At 44.9% G+C, this 24196-nt stretch overlaps 2 protein-coding genes across 2 annotated transcripts in view; one reads left to right on the forward strand and one right to left on the reverse strand.

Moving 5' to 3' along the window:
• Window positions 1–8743, reverse strand: part of MED8 (mediator complex subunit 8) — a 30319-nt gene extending 21576 nt beyond the window's left edge. The window contains exons 1-3 of the mRNA XM_060233011.1: window positions 8677–8743; window positions 2528–2669; window positions 1031–1175 (exon numbers count right to left, since the gene is read on the reverse strand). Of these exons, the coding sequence (XP_060088994.1) occupies window positions 1031–1175; window positions 2528–2669; window positions 8677–8743 (354 nt within the window). The remainder of the gene's footprint in view (window positions 1–1030; window positions 1176–2527; window positions 2670–8676) is intronic.
• A 38-nt stretch (window positions 8744–8781) lies between these two features.
• The window catches only part of SZT2 (SZT2 subunit of KICSTOR complex), a 139239-nt gene continuing 123824 nt past the window's right edge, over window positions 8782–24196 (forward strand). Inside the window, exons 1-5 of the mRNA XM_060233013.1 lie at window positions 8782–8840; window positions 11037–11162; window positions 11340–11513; window positions 15208–15378; window positions 22731–22862. Coding sequence (XP_060088996.1) covers window positions 8811–8840; window positions 11037–11162; window positions 11340–11513; window positions 15208–15378; window positions 22731–22862 — 633 coding nt within the window. The 5' untranslated portion in view covers window positions 8782–8810. The remainder of the gene's footprint in view (window positions 8841–11036; window positions 11163–11339; window positions 11514–15207; window positions 15379–22730; window positions 22863–24196) is intronic.

Genomic DNA, 24196 nt, shown 5'->3' on the forward strand with positions numbered 1-24196 from the left:
TCAAATACTTTGGCCACCAAATGAGAAGGGAGCACTCACTGGAGAAGATCCTGATGCTGGGAAAGACAGAAGGCAAAAGAAGAAGGGGATGGCAAAAGATGAGATGGCTGAACAGCATTACGGATGTAACAAACACAAATTTGAGCAGACTTCAGAGGATGGTGGAAGACAGGAGGGCCTGGCAGGACTTTGTCCATGGGGTCACAAAGAGTTGGACTCGACTGTACTACTGAACAACAGTAACAAAATTACTTTAATATTTAATTGGAGTCAAGGGATGTAATTATTAGACTTCATCTGTATAATGTTCAGGGTCTCTCAGAAGAACAGTTAGTAGCTGAACAGAAATTCCTGCATCACCTTGCAGGTGGATAAATATTTGCTAGCTGCAATAATGATCCATGAACAGTTTATGCGTGGTTTTGGATAATTTTATCTTAATTTTTATGTCACTATGTTTTTATGTAATTTTACTTTGCTGAATGTAAAATTTTCTTTTTAAAATGTCTCTGGTTCTGGTGAGACAAACACCTAATAAAGATAACGAATGAATGAATGAACGAGAGGCTACCATCCTAAGAACGCATTCTGGACTATTCTACTTCTCTCCACAGTTGGGGAAAATAATTTGGAATGTTAACTTGCATTTAAAAAAAAAAAAAAAAACCTTCCCTATCTTCAGGCTTTTGCCCTGACCTGGATAACCCAAGCTTGTCAGATCTCAGAAGATAAGCAGTGGGTAATTCAGTGACGGCAGAAGGTTCTCCTACTTTTAATGGTCTTCCAAAATTTAGCAAGGCAGACCTGCACTGTTCTGCATGTTACGCTTTCCACATTACCCTTTCTTCCTAATGATAGCTACTGACAAACACAAACAATAATTCTGGTTTATTACATAGTAATATGATCATTCATACTTATTTTGTTGTGGTCTCATTTTGCCACATTCAGCCTGCTTATCCTCTGCCCTGGAGCCAAGGAAGGATTTATACAATTGAGAAAAGATGGAAGTTACCAGTAAGATTCTTACCATAATCTCTTCATCACGGTCTGGGGACAATACTAAGGGAATGATGACCTGATTGCGCAGCAATGGAGTCTTCTCATGCTTCAGCACTTTATTTAGCGTGTTCAGTTGTCCTGAGAGTAGCGCAAAGCTATCAAGCACTGAAGGCCTGAAGCAAAGATGAATAAAGAAAGGACACATGGTATAGGCAGAAGTCACCCCTATCTATATATTTATTGCATTTATAGCCTATCTTTCCTTCATCATGGAACTTGAGGCTGTGTACACAAATTTCTTTGATCCAGGCCATGACCAGACTCAGATCTGCTTAATTTCAGCAAGATGACTTTTGTGTATTATTCAACAAGTATGTATTTTTCATACCATACGGATAAGGGTAGTTAAAATCTTAATTCCTTTAGCCAAAAAGGGTAACAGTTAAAATTATAAGATCTGCAGTAATTTAAACGGAAGTTAACTTAATTGCAGTTTAAGACACATCATGATAGCCATGTATCATGAATGATCTAACATAGCCTTCTTTGATTTTAGCCGGTGCCACAGCAAATGAGCTGAACTTGGAGTGGCATGCAAATATTCCCCAACACAGAGTATCTCTGAGAAGTGTGGGTACATTTGTAAATTGGAAATAGCCCACAAACATTATATCCCATAACAAGATTTTAACATCAGCCGTGTCCCAGTGAACACTGAGTCAAATAGTTACCCAGCATATATCTCTATACTTTATAGTGACTGTCAAGCAAAGCAAAACCCATTAAAGGGCTTAAAACCACACTGCCTTATAATCACATTGTTCATAGGTATGCTTCAAAGGAGATTACCATGTATCTACCAAGCAGCTCAATGATGCATACTTCCACAGATGGGATTTGTATGTATCTCTCTCTCTGTGTTATGTGCCATCACGTCACTTCTGACTTATGGCAGCCTACAAATTAATGAACATTAAAATGTCATCATTAACAACCTTGCTCCGGTCTTGCAAACTGAGGGCCAGGGCTTCCTTGATTGAATCAATCCATCTCATGTTGGGTCTTCCTTTTCTCCTACTGCCTTCAACTTTTCCTAGTATTGTTGTCTTTTCCAATGAGTCTTTCATCTCATGACGTCATTAAATGACAACACCCCTAATTTTAATTTAGCTTCTAATTCAGATTTTGAATTTGATCTAGAACTCACTTATTTGTCTCCAGGTGGACCATGATATCTGTAAAACCATATACAGGACTGCAATTTAATTTTATCAAAAGTATTTCCACACTGCTTTTCAACCCAATTTAGAGTCCCCAAGGCAGTGAAAACATGTCAAACATTAAAACTTACAACAAATTCTGAAATATATTTAGAAGCGGAAAATGAATTTAACTATTGTGGGCAAGCACAGATCCTGTATAAAGCTGCGCAGCATACAGGCTCAACTATACATTTCTTGAAACTGTGCAACAACAACAAACTCTGGACCTAATTAAGACTGGCCACTTCTTCCCAGCATCTTACCATGTAAGTCGATCGTATTCATTCTCTAGCTTGTAAATGAAACTGACCAAGGAATTCTTCAGATCAGCTACCTGACTGATGAGAGCCTCTAATGATAGCTCAAGCTGCTTTTCCTCCCTCTGGAAAAGACAGAAAGACAAGGCTCATCAGATCAACTTTGAAAATCAAGGGACCAGCTACATGTCTCATGGTCTCTCTGGTGACTCTCCCTGTAGCATCAGAATGTGATCTGATCTGTTCAGTCACTTAGTTTCCTTTGTGCTGGGGAAGGGGCAGTTGAATGAAAGCTGCTCTTACAAAAAGCATGTTGTCCTCATAAATTACTAACTATAGTGTTGGTAGATCCTGTTTGGTGTAGTGGTTAAGATCCAAGAGAGCCAGTTTGGTGTAGTGTGCGGACTCTTATCTGGGAGAACCTGCTGGAATGGCCTTGGGTGAGCCATAGCTATCACAGGAGTTGTCCTTGAAAGGGCAGCTGCTGTGAGAGTCCTCTCAGCCCCACCCACCTCACAGGGTGTCTGTTGTAAGGGAGGAAGATAAAGGAGATTGTGAGCCGCTCTGAGACTCTGAGTTTCGGAGTGGAGGGCGGGATATAAATCCAATATCATCATCATCTTCTTCTAGATCAAGATGGTAGCTATGGTAGTCTTTCTGCAGCAGTAGAAAAGAGCAAGAGTCCAGCAGAACATTAAAGACTATCAAAATTTGTGGCGGGGTATGAACTTTTGTAAGTCACTGTTTACTTCTTCAGAAAATAATATATAAGATACAGTGTTGTTAGATTCATTATAGGTCAGGGTTCCTTTACACCTTAATAATTATGTTTTCAAAAAGTATTAAACAGATGCTCCTTTTCCGGTTACACCCACTAATTTCAATGGATTTAGAAGGCTATAACTCTGCTTGGAGTTGCACTGTTCATCTCACAGTGTCCACATAACCACTGATACATTACAAAACAGTAATGTACAACTTTAACCACAAGAATAATTAGGATATAAATATTTCAGTAAACATTATTGCTCCAATTAGCTTTCAAAGATAACTCTTCAGTGGGAGATGAAAATTTACTGAGGAAGCAGCTGGCACTATGTGGCCTTTATGTTATCATAAGGAATACTCAGTGATTTGGATCTCACCAATAATTTACACAGGGTGCAAGAAGGGAGCAATTTTTGCCTTCTGTTCTCACTCATGGGAGGCTTCTGATTCCACCAAAAGCAGTTCCTGGGGTTTCCTGGTCACAGAATCATAGAGTTGGAAAGGACCTCCAGGGTCATCTAGTCCAACCCCCTGCACAATGCAGGTAATTCTGGAGACCAAGTCCTGTGAGGAAAGGTTGAAGCCTCCCCCCTACACATACCCAGTGACCCCTGCTCCAAACCCAGAAGATGGCAAAACTAAAAAAAAAACCCTCTAGGATCCCTGGCCAAACTAGACAGGAGAAAAATTGCTGCCTGACCCCCAAAGCGGCAAACAGCATTTCCCTGGGCATGTAAGAAGGGGCCACAAGATCTAAGCAGTTACACAACCCTTCCACACCTCCTTCTCATGATCTGCCTAACTTCACAGAATCAGCTTTGCTGTCAGATGGTCATCTAGCCTATCTTTAAGAACCTCCAAAAGAAGAGCCCGCCACCTGCAGAGGAAGCCTGTTCCACTGAGGAACCACTCTGTCAGGAAGTTCTTCCTGATGTTTAGCCAAAAACTTTTTTGATTTAATTTCAATCCATTGGTTCTGGTCCGACTTGGGGCAACAGAAAACAACTCCACACCATCCCCTATGAGACAGCCCTTCAAGTACTTGAAGATGGTGATCATATCTCTACTCAGTCATCTCTTCTCCAGGCTAAACATACCCAGCTGCTTCAACCTTTCCTCACAGGACTTGGTCTCCAGACCCCTCAGCATCTTCATTGCCCTACTCTGGACATGTTCCAGCTTATCTATGTCTTTCTTAAACTGTGGTGCCCAAAACTGAACACAATACTCTGTGTGAGGTCTAACCAGAGCAGAGTAAAGCAATACCATCACTTCACATTATATGGACACTATACTTCTGTTGATATAGTCCAAAATTGCAATTGCCTTTGTAGCTACCACATCATACTGCCGACTCACTTTCAGCGTATGGTCCACTAAGACCCCTAGATCCATTTTGCACAAACCACTGCCAAGACAAGTCTCCCCCATCCTATAATTATACATTTGATTTCTCCTACCTAAATGCAGAACTTTACATTTATCCCTGTTAAAATTCATTTTATTGGTTTTACCCCAGTTTTCCAGCCTGTCAGGATCATTCTGTATCCTTTGTCTGTCTTCTACTGCATTTGCAACCCCTCCCAATTTAGTATCATCTGCAAATTTAATAAGCATTCCCTCTGTCTTTATCCAAGTCATTTATAAAGATGCTGAACAAAACAAAACTACATCCGCTAGTTCTTCTAGTACCCTTGGATGCAGTTCATCTGGCCCCACATAAAGAAACCAGATGTTTATGTACTACCTTGTGCTGATCCTAGGCTGCAAGTCTCTTTCCTCATCATTTGTTGTTTTGCCATGTTGAGCACCTTTTCCCTCACACTGCTCTTTTTCCTAGTTTGAACACAAGATACCTCCCCCCGTTAATATTTGTAGCATCTCTCATTAGCCTAAGCTTGTACTGAATTTTAGTTTTCCTAACTTTATGGAACTTTAATTCATCCTTAAATTGATCCTTTAATTCACCCCTAACTTTAATTCATCCTTGATTATAAGACCCTTCTTCCATTTCCTGAGAACGAGCATTTCAGGGAGCATTTTGGGCTTTCGAGGGAGGGGGAAATTGGCAAAAATCACCCCTCTTCCTTGTGTCTGTAGAAATTCCAGGCAAGACAGAAGACATCGTTTTTTCTGGGAATCAATTAGTGTTTTAATGATTTGGCTCTATGCAACTTCAGAAACCCTAAACAGGGTGGAAAAGATGAGACAGAAAAAATTTTAAATAAAAAAACGAATAAATAAAGGGGATCAACACTTTTCTTCCTTGCATTTGTTCACTCCACATGTATGAACATAGCAGATTGTATCTAGTAATCTGCCAGTGAAAGATGCTAATGGCCGCAGATTTTCCGACGTTCCTTTCTCCCCCAGTAGTCCTTTCTCATCTCAGGAAGTGAAATTCTGGGGTTGTGAGATCCCGCTTAGAATAACAGCGGGTCGGTGGGTTGCCTAGTTTGCCTAGTGGGTGAGCCAGCCCTGGGAGAAAGGGAGCAAGGGATAGCTTGCTTTGCCAGGCACTCTCAATTGCATAGCAGAGCTACTCAGCCAAGCCTCTCTTCCTTCTTTTGGCTTAGACTCCTCCCCTTCCTAGTCTCCTGGAGAAGAAAGAAAAGAGCCAGAGCTTCCTTTGCCCAGTTCCCTGGATCAAATGGGAGAGATACAATGAAAGCACTTTTAAGACCAACAAAAAACGCAAAACCAGTTTGGTGTAGTGGTTAAGTGTGTGGACTCTTATCTGGGAGAACCGGGTTTGATTCCCCACTCTTCCACTTGCACCTGCTGGAATGGCCTTGGGTCAGCCATAGCTCTGGCAGAGGTTGTCCTTGAAAGGGCAGCTGCTGTGAGAGCCCTCTCCAGCCCCACCCACCTCACAGGGTGTCTGTTGTGGGGGAGAAAGATAAAGGAGATTGTGAGCCACTCTGAGACTCTTCGGAGTGGAGGGCGGGATATAAATCCAATGTCTTCTTCTTCGTCTTCTTCTTTCTACCTCCTCTATCAGTGGCTAGGTGGAAACGACTGGAGTCAGGCAGATCTGTGATGGATTCCTTGGAATGGATCCATCCAATCCACTACCTGGTACCCAGAGAGGCAGGTCCAGCCTTTTCAGCTAGTTTACTCAGGGTCGTACCTTAAACGTGCTACTCAAAATCAGTTAACTGAAGGGGCGGAAAGGGCTCACTCCTCTCCAGGGGTCGTTTCGTAGAAAAATAGGTGGTGGAGCTCATTAGCATATGCCGCTGCCCCCCAGCCAAAAGCAACCCGATGCAAGAAAGGAGAGCGAGGCTTGATTAAGAACATAAGAGAAGCCATGTTGGATCAGGCCAATGGCCCATCCAGTCCAACACTCTGTCACACAGTGGCCAAAAAAATTATATATATATAATTACATAAAAAAATTATATATATATATATAATTACACACATATACATATACACACTGTGGCTAATAGCCACTGATGGACCTCTGCTCCATATTTTTATCTAACCCCCTCTTGAAGCTGTCTATGCTTGTAGCCACCACCACCTCCTGTGGCAGTGAATTCCACATGTTAATCACGCTTTGGGTGAAGAAGTACTTCCTTTTATCCGTTTTAACCCAACTGCTCAGCAGTTTCTTCAAATGCCCATGAGTTCTTGTATTATGAGAAAGGGAGAAAAGTACTTCTTTCTCTACTTTCTCCATCCCATGCATAATCTTGTAAACCTCTATCATGTCACCCCGCAGTCGACGTTTCTCCAAGCTAAAGAGCCCCAAGCGTTTCAACCTTTCTTCATAGGGGAAGTGTTCCAAACCTTTAATCATTCTAGTTGCCCTTTTCTGGACTTTTTCCAATGCTATAATATCCTTTTTGAGGTGCGGTGACCAGAATTGTACACAGTATTCCAAATGAGACCGCACCATCGATTTATACAGGGGCATTATGATACTGGCTGATTTGTTTTCAATTCCCTTCCTAATAATTCCCAGCATGGTGTTGGCCTTTTTTATTGCAATCGCACCCTGTCTTGACATTTTCAGTGAGTTATCTACCACGACCCCAAAATCTCTCTCTTGGTCAGTCTCTGCCAGTTCTCACCCCATCAACTTGTATTTGTGGCTAGGATTTTTGGCCCCAATGTGCATTACTTTGCACTTGGCCACACTGAACCTCATCTGCCACATTGATGCCCACTCACCCAGCCTCAACAGATCCCTTTAGAGTGCCTCACAGTCCTTCTCTGGTTCTCACCACCCTGAACAATTTAGTGTCATCTACAAACTTGGCCACTTCACTGCTTACTCCCAACTCCAAATCATTTATGAACAAGTTAAAGAGCATGGGACCCAGTACTAAGCCCTGCGGCACCCCACTGCTTACCATCCTCCACTGTGAAGACTGCCCATTTATATCCATTCTCTGCTTTCTATTAACTAGCCAGTTTTTGATCCACAAGAGGACCTGTCCTTTTACTCCATGACTCTCGAGCTTACTAAGGAGCCTTTGATGAGGAACTTTATCAAAAGCTTTCTAGAAGTCAAGGTAAACAACATCTATTGGATCTCCTTTGTCCACATGTTTGTTCACCCCCTCAAAGAAATGTAACAGGTTAGTGAGGCAAGAGCTTTCCTTACAGAACCCATGCTGAGTCTTCCTCAATAACCCATGTTCATCGATGTGCCTACTCATTCTGTCCTTGATTATGGTTTCTACCAACTTTCCCGGTATTAAAGTCAGACTGACTGGCCTGTAATTTCCCAGATCTCCTCTGGAACCCTTTTTAAAGATGGGGGTGATATTTGCTATCTTCCGGTCCTCTGGAACAGAGGCAGATTTCAATGAAAGATTACATATTTTTGTCAGAAGACAAAAATCTTTCAATGAAAGATTTACATGTTTTTGCCGCTCCCCCCCCCGTCCCCCTCCCCCATCAAAAGGCTAGCAAGCCACTAACCACCCAAAATCAAATAAGAAGTGAAGAAAGGATGGTGTGGGTTTCTCCAGGGGTTAACGAGGGTTGCTGGAGGTGTGGCAAGGCTTCTGGTGGCTGGCTGCCCACCTGCTCTCCTAATCCAGGGATTGTTATGCAGCTGCACCTACTATTCAATGGACAAGGTAGGTGGGGAAGAAGAGGGGGAGCCATCAGAAAGGTTCAGGAGCTCTGCTCCTGCTGAATCTGAGGCCTGCTCCTCTCCCTAAAGAACTGGGGAAGAGCAGCGCTTATGCCTCAGCCAGAGTAACCGCGCTAGCCCTTGAGAGGCAATAGAAGCAGAGCGCCGCCCACAGAATTTCGTTTGTCTCTTGATGAGGAGACCACAGCCCTCCGCCACTACCTCCCCGTGCGCCCCGGGAGGAACAAATATAGACTAACCCCCTCCCGCTTCTTTCCTATCACCCGGGTTTCACCTGCATCGCTACGGAGACCGAAGACGCAACGAGAAGTCTTCCCGTCAGGGCGGAATCTCGCGTACATGACTTCCTCTTCTAGGTCAGTGCGTCATAAGGTCGAAGGTTACGCCGCTGGAAGGTGTCAGTCAGACATGGCGGCCTCCGAGAGGGGAGATGATGAGGTACCGCCCTTCCGCGAGTATTATGCGGGTTGGCCTTGGGGAAGGGTGGCGAGCCGTGGGGAGCCCCGCAGACAGTGGGACTCAAAGGAAAGTTCCTGTAGCCATTGTCTGTCTCTTTGATGTGCCTAATGACAGAGCGGCAGGGGGCTTGGATACAGATGGAGTTCCTTTAAGGGTGGGGGAACGACCAGCTTAGCTAAAAAATGCTGTAGATTTGTGATGGGACAGGAGTGTGACTGTGGTGGGACGCTGTGATCCTTCAGTCCTCTGGCTCAGATTAGACCTTAATATTCTTTGTATTTAAAATTGTACAGCCTGGGTTGGAGGCTTCCATAAACAGCAAACATCTGCCAAACAGACGGCTGCTTAAAGAATAGCAGTACAGATGAGTTCAGTAAATGGGCCATCTCATGTAGGACTCTGGAGAGGCTGCATATAAATTCCCTAAATAAATAACTTCCTGGAAAGGTTAGGGAGAGGGGTGTGTAAGCTCCAGATTGCAAACTATATTTTAACAAATGAATGGTGGTGTACTGTTGGTGCCAGTATTCTGGACTCTGCGTATCCCTTACCATTTTCACTGCACCACCTAAGCAGCTGTGAAATTCTATTTGTGCTATTGGCACAGTGGACTCATATGACTATACACTGTGTTCAGGTAAAACTCTTGCTGGTGTTACCTCCTGTTATCTGTTATGTAAGAAAAGCCTTACTGAATCTGGCCTAGTATGTGACAATGATATGTTCTTGCAGAAGAATTAGTAATAATGTATGATATACAAATTAGGTATTACATCACTATCGTGGGACCATATTCTGCTCTAAGAATGTCCAAGCTTTTTCATTTCAGAAAACTCTTAGGCTGCAATTATGTACCCAATTCCTCTGGCCTGTGTCTGACTTCCTAGTAAACAGATTATAAACCACACAACCACAAATCCAATGAAAGATGCCACCTTACCTAATGGTAAGGGTATGCAGGACTGGCCGTAGACTGTCATGCATCCTAGGCAAGACTAACTTTTGGCGCCCCCCCCCTGCCACTGGTAATGTCACAGAGTCACATGGGAGCACCCAATTCAGTGCCCCCAGAAGGCCAGAACCCTAGGCAATCACCTAGTTTGCTTAGTGGTAGAGCTGGCCCTGCATATATGTTGCTGTTTAAGCCCAAGCACCAACAACTGATTTGTTCTGTTCAAGACTGTAAGGCAGTTGTGGTGAAATGCAATCATTGATGTATTCTGATAGTGTATCAAAATAATATGGGTGCTTACTGGGTGACCTTGAGCCAATCAGACACTCTTAACTTAGCCTGCGTCAGGATTATTGTAAGGATAAAAATAGAAGAGAGAAGAATGATGTAAATTGCTTTGAGATACCCACTGGGGAGAAAGATGAGGTATAAATGAAATAAATAAATCAAATAAATAGAATTAGAAATTTAATCCCCTAGTAGTTTAGCTAAGAGCCATTATTCTTCATATCCTCTGTGTTTTTGTTTAGTTTTGACCACTGTTACTAGTCAAGTTTGCTTCATGTGGCAATGTGTCAGATTGTTTAGCAAGCAGAAGTGTTAACAAATTCTAGAAGCACTTGAGCATACTACATGATGAAAGTTGTCTTTTTTTGTTGCTTGCAGGTAGAGGAGGCTGGGCAGGTCTTTCTTTTGATGAAGAAAGACTACCGGATTTCATGCAATGTGAGCCTAGCCTGGTTTCTCAATCATTTGCACCAACAACTGATTTGTTCTGTTCAAGACTGTAAGGCAGTTGTGGTGTAATGCAATCATTTATGTATTCTGATAGTGTATCAAAATAATATGGGTGCTTACTGGGTGACCTTGAGCCAATCAGACACTCTTAACTTAGCCTGCGTCAGGATTATTGTAAGGATAAAAATAGAAGAGAGAAGAATGCTGTAAATTGCTTTGAGATACCCACTGGGGAGAAAGATGAGGTATAAATGAAATAAATCAATCAAATAAATAGAATGAGAAATTTAATCCCCTAGTAGTTTAGCTAAGAGCCATTATTCTTCATATCCTCTGTGTTTTTGTTTAGTTTTGACCACTGTTACTAGTCAAGTTTGCTTCATGTAGCAATGTGTCAGATTGTTTAGCAAGCAGAAGTGTTAACAAATTCTAGAAGCACTTGAGCATACTACATGATGAAAGTTGTCTTTCTTTGTTACTTGCAGGTAGAGGAGGCTGGGCAGGTCTTTCTTTTGATGAAGAAAGACTACCGGATTTCACGCAATGTGCGCCTAGCCTGGTTTCTCAATCATTTGCATCAAGTTATTTTGGCAGTGCCTGAATCTGAGTTGGTGAGTGAGCAACATGTAGGTCTATTTCTGAATAAGTTTCCGAGATGGAAAAATAAGGCATGCTTCGGGTTGATGAGAAATGAAATGATTAACAGGAAAGCTTCTTGTGATTTTGTTTTACTTGCCCATTTCTTTTCTTTGGTTTTCATTGTGCCTCTGTTCATTCCCTTTTTGAAGGTGAAATCAGACAGTGAGTTGGATATTCTCAGCATATTACCAAGTAGCTGGCAGCCTGATGAGCCTGTGGAGCCCAGGCCTTATCTACTGGTGCCTTCTACAAAAGTCACCTTCCTTGCACGCCAGTACCGTTTTGTAATTGAACTAGACTTGAGTCCTTCTACAGGGATTGTGGTAAGTAACTGAACATTTTAAGTACATATGCATACATAATCTTCCCTGTGCTCCTTCTACCAGCACAACTGAATTATTTTATTATTTTAATAGTGAGTTGTCTTATGGTGTTTTAATTATAAGCTGTCATGAGATCTGTGATGGGTGAAAATTAGAGATGGGCATGAACTAAAGTTTGTAACAAATTTTGATGCAGTTCATGGTGGATCATGAAGAGCAGAAAGCAGTGGTTTAAACAGGGGCGTAGCTAGGGCTTTGGGGGCCCGGGGCCCAAGATTTATGTGGGCCCCCCTACGTGTGTGCACGCCACCGGAAACAGGAAGTGACGTCACTTCCAGCGATGTCACTTCCGGTGACATCATGCCACCGCCGGAAACAGGAAGTGACATCACTTCCTGTGACATCATTTCCCCCGTGCCACCTGCCGGAAACGGGAAGTGATTCCTGAAAACTTATACTCTGGAACTTTTGTTGATCTCTGAGGAGCCGGTGGACTTTGACCTAGGAGTAATCCAAGTAAAGTTAAGCCATTTTTCAAAAAAAACGGGGCCCAGAAGTATTTAACAGCACTGTGCCAACAGCAGCCATGCCAGCACATTACCTATCATTTCCCCAGGTGATCCAGGTTACTTTTTAAAATCTTCTTGGGGACTTCTCCGTGGCTGCAGAAGTTCTGTACCGATGTTACCTGGAACGCTTTGAAAGGAAGGCCAGGATCACGCACAATCGCTATTGCGGGGGTGGCCGAACTTGCTTAATGTAAGAGCCACACAGAATAAATGTCAGATGTTTGAAAGCCACAAGGAAGGAAGGAAGACAGACAGACAGATGATTTATATTCTGCCCTCCACTCTGAGTCTCAGAGTGGCTCACAATCTCCTTTATCTTCCTCCCCCACAACAAACACCCTGTGAGATAGGTGGCACTGAGAGAGCTCTCCCAGAAGCTGCCCTTTCAAGGACAATTGCTACGAGAGCTGTGGCTGACCCAAGGCCATTCCAGCAGATGCAAGTGGAGGCGTGAGGAATCAAACCTGGTTCTCCCAGATAAGAGTCTGCACACTTAACCACTACAATGGGAGGGAGGAAGGAAATGGATGGGGAGGGAGGGAGAAGTGGAAAGAAATATACTTTAACTTTAAATGCACTCTCCAAGTCACCAGCTAGCTTGGCAAAGTGATTTAAAGAGACAAATGCCTTCTCCAAGCCAGCTACAGGGCAGTGGGGATTTCAAGAAACCTGGACTGGCCACAAAAACAAAAGCTCTGTGTTAGAAACTGCGTTCTCATGGGGAATTTGCAACCTCGAGTGACAGACATGTCCATTCACAACCAATTTTAGATCCAAAACCTTCAGGAGTAACTCAAGAGAGTTTTGAGAGCCACACGATATGTGTGAAAGAGGCACATGTGGCTCCCGAGCAGCAGTTTGGCCACCCCTGTGCTACTGGTAACCCCCAGGTCCTTGAACTCAAACTGCACTCCCCAACAGGCTGTGGCACAGTGGAGCAGTCCCCTCTACTCCAAAGCAATTTGGGGCCAGTCTCCATCAGCCTGACCTACCTCAAAGGGTTGCTGTGAGGACACAACACAGCTCCTTAGCTGAGATCAAAGTGCACTGGACAGAGGAGCAGATCAACACAGCAGGCAGGGGACCCCTCCACCCCCAGCCCCCGGGGCTGTGGCGGCACGGAGGCCATTGGGCGTGGGGAGAGCCAAACTCACTTAATGAAAGAGCCACATAAAGTAAACATCCGATGTTTGAGAGTTGCAAGACATGCGCATCAGGGGAAGGAAGGAAGGAATCACAGAATCCTAGAGTTGGAAGGGACCTCTAGGGTCATCTAGTCCAACCCCCTGCACAATGCAGGAAACTCACAAACACCTCCCCCTAAATTCACAGGATCTTCATTGCTGTCAGATGGCCATCTAGACTCTGTTTAAAAACCTCCAAGGAAGGAGAGCCCACCACCTCCCGAGGAAGATGGGGAAGGAGAGGTGGGAAGAAAGCAACTTTAACTTTAAATGCATTCTCCAATCTGCCAGCTGACTTGGCTTGGAGAAGCGATTTAAAGAGAGAAATGCCTTCTCCAAACCACCCAGTGGGGACTTTGCGAGCCTCACCAGATGTGTAAAAAAGCCACATGTGGCCCCCGGGTCGCGGTTCGGCCCCCCAGCTCCCCGCCAAGTCCTCCCCTCGGCTGCGCCCTCCTCAGCTGACCTGCGGTGTCCCAGAGGGAGATGTGGTGCGGCCCCCACCGCTTGAGGAAGAAGGCGCCGCCGACCGTGCTGACCGTGCCCTGGAAGCGGCGCTCCATGTAGCGGTGCAGCAGCGACGTCTTGCCCACGTTCATGTCGCCCAGCAGCACCACCTTGCCGTCGGGCTTCATGCCGCCCCGAGAGGGACTCAGGCAGGCAGCCCGGGACGCTCGAGGGCCCCTTTCGCCCTCCTCCTCCTTCTTCCTGGCGGCCGGAAAGGGAAAGAGCCGGGCGGGCCCTCCGGAGACCTCCTCGCTGCCCCAGGACTCCAGCTGGGAAGTTGGGCGAGTGGAGACATCCGGAAGGCGCCTGGCGGACAAGGCGGGGCGGTGGGAGGGGAGAGGCGGCGGAGGTGCGCTGCCCTGGCCGCTCTGAAGTTGCGAAGCTGCCCCCATCGACGCCGCCCACCAGTCCCCAGGAGCCCGGACGGAACGAGCGGCCTCCAGCGACCAGGGCGGGGAAGGCGGCGAGTGCAGCCGGCTTCTGAGGGGCCCCCAAGGGGCCCCCTAGACCTGGGGCGATCCGCTCCCCCGGCCCCCCCCCTCCCTACGCCACTGGGTTTAAACCTGTTTTCTGCTCTTCACAAAAACCAGCTCGGCTGTTGGTTTAAATGGCTGGGAGCCATTTAAACTACTGTTTTCTGCTCCCCTTGGAAAGCTTCAGGGAGCAGAAAGCAGGATTTACATGGCTCAAAGCCTGGAGTTAGCTATCTAAGAAAGCCCCTTTAAGTAGTTGGTCAAAAGGACCTTCTTGGGCAGCCAGTTGCTGGGACTGGCTGCCCAAGAAAGCTGCTTTAAGCAGCTAAGCCACATGGATCAGTTTGCTGCACATGACTTAGCTGTTTAAAGGTTCAGCTCTAAGCCATTTAAGCCACTGCTTTCTGCTCCCTGCAAAAAGCTGCGGAGAGCATAAAGTAGTGGTTTAAATGACTTGGAGATATTTAAACCCCTGCTTTCTCCTCTCCACACAAAGCAGTGAGGAGCAGAAAGCAGGAGTCATGAACTCATATAAACCAGTTTGGTTTGCAAACCAACCTCCCGATTCATATAAGTTTGTGGTTCAGCCACAAACTGAACTGTAAAAATGTAGTTTGTGCCCATCCCTAGTCTGTAATAATAAGATAACAGTGCCGTGTGTTTCTGTCACTTTTTGCCACTTTCTTGTGCTAGAAATGCCTCCTCCCTTAGGCTTGCCCAAGAGAGTTTATATCTGTCATAAAGAACAGTCAGCTAAGAGCTATTTCCTGTCCTGATGGTATTCATGCACGTGCTTTGTCTGCTAGGTGTTTCTGAAAAATTCTGTTTCCAGGAATGAGTCTACGCTATATGTTGACATTATAAACATCTCTAAAACACGTGCCTCTGGTTGTTCAAAACTTTTGTTGCAGAAAGAAGTTGGGCAGAAGGTTTGACTGCCTTTCAATTTTGTCTTCTTCAGGATGATTCTACAGGGGAGATAATTTTTGATGAAGTATTCTATGCCCTTTCTCGGTGCTTAGTGGGGTTGTTGAAACCTTTTCGAATCCCAGGCTCAGACATTGTCTACCAACCTGAGATCTTTATTACTATCCAAGCATATTCTTCCATCATTGGCCTACCGACACACCAGGTAAAATTTTATACCTTCTGTTTCTCCAGCATAGTTATATGAGAAGGTGCTTTCTGAGTAGGGAACCAAAGATGTGCTGTACTATAGCCCTCATTTCCTGCTGGTAGGAAATGCAGCATAGAAGGCATTTATATGGGATGAAGTCTGCAATACAAATGTGTTCTGCATGACACTGTATATGTGTTCATCTTCTAAACTAACTGTGAATTAGAAGATAAGTTGCCTTTCCTGAAGTTTTATTACTGATCATCCTGCTTTTCCCTGGCAGTAGTCTCACAGTGCAATCAACAGAATAGTTGCACACTTCTAAGTCCAGTGAAGCCAGTAGGCTTAGAAGAGCGTAATTCTGCTTAGAAAGGCATCATTAGTTAGAAAGGTACCACAAATGAAACTAAGTTTATAGTTGTAGTAGACGTAACAAAACATATGCAAGAATTCAATGTTGGATCCAGGTTCACCTATGACACAGACTAAGCTGCATTAGTGTGGTGGAGATCTTATGACAAGGAGTCTAGAACTTCTTATAAAATGTTTATGAAAGTCTATGAGAAGGCAATGAAGTCTGCTAAGAGAGATTTCTATGCAGCTTCCATTGCATCTGTGAAATTGTGCCCAGCTCAATTGTTTAGAACAATTCAATCACTGACTATGGTGCCGACAGGCAATCAAAAGTTTAGGGAATTGGATATCGGCTGTGAGGCTTTTGCAACCTATTTTGCAGATAAGGTCTCGACTCTCTGCCATAATCTTCCAGCCACAATTGATACAGTATGGGAAATGGAAGCCTGTTGTCCGTCTTTGGGTCCCATGTTGGACCACTTCAGCTGTCTCTTTCAGGAGGATGTGGACAAGATCTTGGCTGCAGTAAAGCCCACCACTTGTCCTCTGGACCCGTGTCCATCCTGGCTTGTTAAAGCAGGTGGGGATGACATCCAGGGGCCCTTGGCTGAAATTGTTAACTTATCCCTGTCATCACGGGTATTCCCAACCAAGCTTAAAGAGGCAGTGGTTCTTTCGCTTTTGAAGAAGCCATCTCTGGACCCATTGGTCCTAGCCAATTATCGCCCAGTCTCGAATTTACCGTTTCTGGGCAAGATATTTGCGAAAGCGGTGGCGTAGCAGTTTCAAGCTTTCCTGGAAGATACATCTGTCCTTGATCCCTTCCAGTCTGGCTTCCGTCCTGGTCATGGGACGGAGACTGCTCTGGTCGCCCTCACAGATGACCTTAGAAGGCATCTGGATCAAAGCGGGTCAGCTCTGCTATTACTTTTAGATCTTTCAGCAGCATTTGACATGGTTGACTATGATCTAATGACCTACCACCTTGCTGACATTAGAGTCCAGGGGGGCAGCCTTACAGTGGTTTTCCTCCTTCCTCCATGGTTGGGGACAAACGGTGGTGATCAGCAAGCAGGCCTCCCTGCGTCATCCAGTAGAGTGTGGCATACTGCAGGGAGCTATTCTGTTGCCGATGATATTTAACATCTATATGCGCCCCCTTGCCCAGATTGCCAGAGGTTTTGGGCAGGGTTGTCACTAGTGTGCAGATGACACCTAGCTCTGTCTGTTGATGGACAGCCACCCAGACTCTACCCCAGACCATCTAACCAGGGCACTGGAAGCAGTGGCTGGTTGGCTGCAACTGAGCCAGCTGAAGCTTAACCCAACCAAGATGGAGGTCCTGTACATGAGCCGTGGGGTGCTAAGATCGGCCATCTGGCTCCCCACCTTGGATAGCGCATCTCTTGTGGTGTGATACTGGATGCCACTCTCTGTATGGAGGCCCAGGCCACAGCTGTTGCACGATCTGCCTTTTACCATCTTCGGCAGGTCAGGTAATTAGCGCTCTATCTAGTCCCTCAGGACTTAGCTACAGTGATCCATGCAACAGTCAGTTCCAGGCTGGACTACTGTAACTCACTTAATGCAGGCTTGCCCTTGAGGTTGATCCGGAAACTCCAGCTGGTGCAGAATGCGGCAGCACGATTGTTGACTGAATTGTTTGTACAGACAAGCAGTCGGCCGATACTGCGCAGTTTGCACTGGCTACCAATTGAGTACCGGATCCGCTTCAAGGTTTTAGTACTGACGTTTAAAGCCTTGCGCAGCCTGGGACCGGCATACTTGCGGGACCATCTCTCCCCATTTGAGCCCCGGAGGTCATTACGATTGGCCAGTCAACATCTCTTGAGCATCCCTGGCCCAAGGGACGTCTGGCTTGCCTAGACCAGAGCCAGGGCTTTTTCGGCCCTGGCCCTGACCTAGCGGAATCAGCTCTCTATGAAGGTTTGGGCCATACTGGATTTGTTGCCATTCTGGAGGGTCTGTAAGACAGAGCTGTTCTGCCAGGCCTATGGCTGAGGCAGGTGGACGTCCTTATCCTATTACACCATCTAATTGGCTTCTCTGCACTGATTGCTCAAAATCGGGCCGATACAGTTGACATCATTTTGGACACCTAAGCTGTAACAAGGATGCCTTAACTGATGTGTCCACACCATCCATGCTGCCTTAAACTAAATTAATTCTGAGCTATGGTTTAATTGTTTTATTTTTTAAATCTGTTTTAACTGTTCGACTGTTTTATTATTTGTTTGATTGTTTATTGTTAGTTTTAATTGTTTTACTATGTTGGAATCCGCCCTGAGCCCACTATGGGAAAGGGCGGACTATAAATTTACAGAAATAAATAAAGTAGGGGAAGAAGGAAAAGTGCTTAGTCTGTGTCATAGGCAACTTTTCCACCATTGTAACCTTTCTATATTTCTATTCACAGTGTCACAAATGACATGCAGAGTGGATGGAGTTTGATAAGCTATGGCTTTTCAAATTCCATTCACTCTGCATGTCATTCGTAGCACGGTGATCTTACATCCTTTCATCAGTATGATATGCTTTAAATGATGCTGCCAAGTGGTGCACCATGGAATGGATTGCAGCTTTCATCTTAATAAAGCCTACACATGGCATTTTGATTACCATTGTAAGAGGTTTTCAGGCAAGGTAAAAACAAAATTCTGAAACCTGAAGATGTTACGCCAGGGGTATTGAACTAATTTGTTAGAAGGGACGGTCTGATGCAAATAGGACTTTGTGGGGCCGGGCCATATGTGTCATAAAATGTAATGTGAGGTAATGGAGATACAAATTTTATAAAAGACACAGACAATGGAATGTTTTAACTTGAAATACAAGCATGCTTAAAACACTTGCAATATTTTGTTTAAAATTGAAAGGTGGGGGAATAGTGGGATTTGGCAATGCAATTTTTAAAATAAAAAATCAAGAAAAAACATAAGGATCACAGGAGAAACTAAAAATATAAAATGCTCTGAGCCTGGGAAAACAATGAAATAGCTTTGCAAGCTTCTCCCCCTCCCCCGGAGTCTATTCAGATTGGCGATGGCACTCCAGTGTAATATTCCCCTTTTGGCTGTGGGTTCCCAGGTTACAGTACTCACTAGGTTAGGTTCGGGAGAGATAATTTGGCTCAAAGCATGAACCCTTTATTTGTAAGGACACAACTCCAGGAAGCATGAGCTTCAGCTGGCTATAGGAATGCTGAAAATGAAACTGATCCACTCCACTGAAACACATTGTAGCACAAAGTTGCAAGGAAAACATGGAAGGGCTTTTCCATTAAGGTCTCTGGGCCCTATCTATCTGGGCACAGAGACCTGAATGGAAAAGCCATTCCACATTTTCCTTGCAGCTTTGCTTCCTGCTGCAGCCAGCAAAAATAAGGCAGAAAGAGTAGAGAACAGCCTTGAAGCTTCAAAGGGTGAGAGGAGGGAGGGGGGGGGAGAAAAGAGTCCCTAGTGCCTGATTAAAGCCCTGAGTGAGCTGGGTGTGGCCCATAGTCTGGACATTTAACACTCCTGTGTTACACATTTAGAATATTGAGTACTGGATCCACTTCAAGGTACTGACATTTAAAGCCTTACATGGCCTGGGACCAACATACTTGAGGGACCACCTTTCCCCATACGTGCCCTGGAGGTCGTTGCAGTCTGCTACACAACACCTCCTGACCACTCCTGGCCGAAGGACGTCCGTTTTGCCTCGGCCAGGGCCCTCTTGGCTCTGGCCCCTGCCTGGTGGAATCAGCTCCCTATGGAGACTTGCACCCTACCTGAATTACTATCATTTTGTAGGGTCTATGAGACAGAGCTGTTCCACCCGGCCTTTGGTTGAGGCAATGGGCGTCCTATTTCAGCAACTACTCCATCAGCTGGCCTCCCTTGTTGGGACATCATGCTTTACAGACTATGGTGCTATCCTATTTATTATCACCATCATGTCATCTTGGGCCGAAAACTGCTGTATCCTGTGAAATGTGCCCTTCCCGCCTGACGATGCACTTTGTTTTATTGTTCTATTGTTTTGATTTGCTAAATTTACTGTATTGTTTTAAATTTAAATGGTAGGTTTTTATTGTTTATGTTGTGATTCGCCCTGAGCCTATTATGAGAAAGGGCAAAACATAAGCCTGCTAAATAAATAAATAAAAATTTGCATATATTTCCATATTTCAGATATTATTTTCTGAGCCTTAGTGAGGCACAAGAGGCTATGTAGGATATAGCAACATTTGGATTCGGTTTTTGACACCTTCAACCTGCTTTCCTCTGCAGATGTTAACAGGAGTCTGGCTCCTGTCAGACCAACCACATGCCTCCTTGACACATGGTTGGTGAAAAATGGTGATGAGAGGATATGGGGGCCATTGATGGATTGTCAGTCTGTCCCTGGAAACAGGGGCCTATCCAGAGGGCCTTAAGGAGGTTGTGGTTGTACTACTCTTAAAAAAACCAACTTTGGATCCTTCGGATCCTGCCAGTTACCTTCCAGTTTCGAACCTATTGTTCCTGGGTAAGGTAACGGAGAGAGCAATAGCTGACCATCTCCAGGGTTTTCTGGATGTCACATCAGCATTGGATCCATTCCTGTCCAGCTTCCACCCTGGCCATGGGATGGAGATTATATTGGTTGCCCTGACGGATGATCTCTGCAGGCAGCTGAATCAGGGCAGACTGGTGCTGCTATTATTGGATCTTACAGCAGCATTTGAGATAGTCATCTACAACCTTTTGACCCACCACCTTGCCAATGTGGGAGTTTGGAGGTTGGCCCTTCTATGGCTTACCCCATTCATTCATGGTTGGGGACAGAAGGTGGCGCTGGGAGAGAATGTGTCCTCCAGATATCCCTTAACATGTGGGCTTCTTCAGGAGGCATTTCTTTCCCCGATGTTATTCAAAATCTACATGCATCCCCTCGCCCAGCTGGTGTGGAGTCTTGGGCTTGGGTGTCACCAGTATGCTGATGACATCTAACTGTATCTGTTATTGTATGGCCACCCAGATACTGCCTTGCAGAATTTGGCTATGGGTTTGGAGGCTGTGATTTGGTGGTTGAAACAGAGCAGGTTGAGACTGAATCCAACTAAGACAGAGGTTCTGTAGCTGGGGCAGGGCTTCAGAACTGGGGCATAGACTTCCTACTCTTGATGAGATGCCACTTACACCAGCACAGTCCATTAAGAGTTTGGGTGTGATCTAGGATGCCTCCCTGAGTATGGAGGTTTAAGTCATTCATATTGCCATGCCAGTGATTTTCCATCTGTGCCAGGCTTGGCAATTGGCCATTTTCCTGTCACACTCTTATCTAGCCACCGTAATCCTTGCAATGGTTACCTCCAGGCTAGACTACTGTAACTCATTCTATGCTGCCCTGCTCTGAGACTGACCCAGAAGCCCCAGCTGATCCAGAACGTGGTGTCGTAAATCCTGACAGGAACATCATGGATGGCACACATACAGCCTGTGCTGCACCAGTTACACTGGCTCCCAGTGGAGTACTGAGTCAAGTTCAAGGTTTTGATGTTGATCTTCAAGGCCTTGAACAGTCATGGACTGACATATCTAGGGGACCATATCCTCTATGATGTCCCTGGGAGAGCAATACACCCCTTGGATAGCTGGTGGTCCTTGGCCACAAAGACATCCGGCTGTCCTTGACCACGGCCAGGGTCCTTTTGGTCCTGGCCCTAACCTGGTGGAACTCTCTGCCACACACTATCAGGGCTCTGCAGGGCCTATAAGGCGGAGATGTTCCGCCAAGCTTTTGGTTGAGGACAATGACAGTTTCTACCTTGGTTGGCACCCTCTCTTGCTCTCTGAACTTTCCCTGCCCTGATCCAGAAATGCTGCTTTCAAGGAATGTCGTTTAATGATATCTTTTGAGAGTACTTGTTTATGTCTGGCCTGACAGAACTTCCTAAGAGGAAATTTATCCTCAGTAAGGAAGAACATAAGAGAACATAAGAGAAGCCATGTTGGATCAGGCCAATGGCCTATCCAGTCCAACACTCTTTGTCACACAGTGGCAAAAAAAAAACAGGTGCCATAAGGAAGCCCACCAGTGGGGTCAGGACACTAGAAGCCCTCCTACTGTTGCCCTCCCAAGCACCAAGAATACAGAGCATCACTTGTCCCAGAAAAAAATTTCCATGTATACTTTGTAGCCAATAGCCACTGATGGACCTCTGCTCCATATGTTTATCGAATCCCCTCTTGAAGTTGTCTATGCTTGTAGCCGCCACCACATCCTGTGGCAGTGAATTCCATGTGTTAATCACCCTTTGAGTGAAGAAGTACTTCTTTTTATCCATTCTAACCTGACTGCTCAGCAATTTCATGGAATGTCCATGAGTTCTTGTATTGTGAGAGAGGGAGAAAAGTACGGTACTTCTTTTTCTACCTTCTCTATCCCATGCATAATCTTGTAAACCTCTGTCACCCCTCAGTCGTCGTTTCTCCAAGCTAAAAAGCCCCAAATTCTTCATAGGGAAAGTGCTTCAACCCTTTAATCATTCTAGTGGCCCTTTTCTGGACTTTTTCTAATGCTAGAATATCTTTTTTGAGCTCTGGTGACCAGAATTGTACACAGTATTCCAGATGAGGCCACACCATTGATTTATACAGGGGCATTATGATACTGGCTGATTTGTTTTCAGTTCCCTTCCTAATAATCCCCAGCATAGCGTTGGCCTTTTTTATTGCAGTCCCACTGTCTCAACATTTTCAGTGAGTTATCTACCACGACCCCAAGATCTCTCTTTTGGTCAGTCTATAACAGTTCACACCCCATCAATGTGTCTTTATAGTTAGGAAGCATTTCTGGCTTGAAGCCTCATCTGTAATATCCTATAATAGAATTTTCCAGTTTTGTTTTATTTGTCAGTGAACTAGTACGGCCTTTTTTTGTAGATCTGAAATTCTGTTGGTAAACTAGCTACACGACGGAAGATATATTTTTCTGAATAAAGATTTTTGCTTTGGCTGACTCAGGTGCTGTTCCAGGGTTGTCAGTTGGATGAGAGTAAAACGGAGAGTTTCCTGCAGCAAGTTTACAGACAGCTGTGTGCTTTTGAAAACAAAGTGGCTGAGATGCTCCAGCAACAGTACGAGCCCAGAACTCAGGTAAGAAGGCCATAGCTGTTGCATCAGTGTATGGGAGATGTTTTCATATTGGTATCCCTTTCAACCTGTGGGCCTGTCTCTCTAACCATGTTGGAAACCTGCCCCCTCAGCAAAGCATAAAGAAAAGCTGAACTTCAGTGACTTTTATGTTTGTTTTATTTATTTTTACTTCATTTATACCCTGACTTTCTCCCTGATGGAGACCCAAAGCAGTATATGTTGTTCTCCTCTCCTCTGTTTTTTCCTTACAACATCCCTATGAGGTAGATTAGGCTGAGAATGTGTAACTGGTCCAAAGTCACCCAACAGGCTTCCATGGCACAATGGGGAGTTGAATCTAGGTCTCCCAGATCCTATTCTGACACTAACCATATACCAAACTAGCATTCATTTCCATATGGGGAGGGCTTCTAAAGATGATGGCCTTTGTATAGTATCTTTGTTCACTGTGTTATTTCTGGGTCCACACTAACATGAGGAATAGCTTAAAACAGCTTTAATATGAACATCAACTAAAACTCCTTGTAAGGTAGTTGCAAGAGGTAAATCTCTTAAGCACAATCAAGTCATGTGATCTTATGGTAGTTCCACAAATTACCTATTCCTTGACACTATTCAATATGAGGGAATCTTTAAATCATGGGTCCCCAGCCTTTTTGAGCCTCTGGTACCATTGGAATTGTGACAGAGTGGTGGCACAGCCACAGGAACTTAAGAACATAAGAGAAGCCATGTTGGATCAGGCCAATGGCCCATCCAGTCCAATACTGTGTCACACAGTGGCCAAAAAACCCCAAAACCCAACTGCCATCAGGAGGTTCACAAGTGGGTCTAGAAGCCCTTCCACTTTGCCCCCCCCCCCCCCCAAGAATACAGAGCATCACTGCCTCAGACAGTTCCAATAATATACTTTGGCTAATAGCCATTGATGGTTCTCTGCTCCATATTTTTATTCAATCCCCTCTTGAAGCTGGCTGTGCTTGTAGCCGGCACCACCTCCTGTGGCAGTGAATTCCACATGTTAATCACCTTTTTGGTTAAGAAGTACTTCCTTTTATCTGTTTTAACCCGACTGCTCAGCAATTTCATTGAATGCCCGCGAGTTCTTGTATTGTGAGAAAGGGAGAAAAGCACTTCTTTCTCTACTTTCTCCATCCCATGCATAATCTTGTAAACTTCTATCATGTCACTCCACAGTCAGCGTTTCTCCAAGCTAAAGATCCCCAAACGTTTTAACCTTTCTTCATAGGGAAAGTGTTCCAACTCTTTAATCATTCTAGTTGCCCTTTTTTGGACTTTTTCTGGATACAAGGAATGATGACCAACCTACAGAA

The sequence above is a fragment of the Heteronotia binoei genome, chromosome 2, assembly GCF_032191835.1.
Source record: "Heteronotia binoei isolate CCM8104 ecotype False Entrance Well chromosome 2, APGP_CSIRO_Hbin_v1, whole genome shotgun sequence".
NCBI classification, from domain to species: domain Eukaryota; kingdom Metazoa; phylum Chordata; class Lepidosauria; order Squamata; family Gekkonidae; genus Heteronotia; species Heteronotia binoei.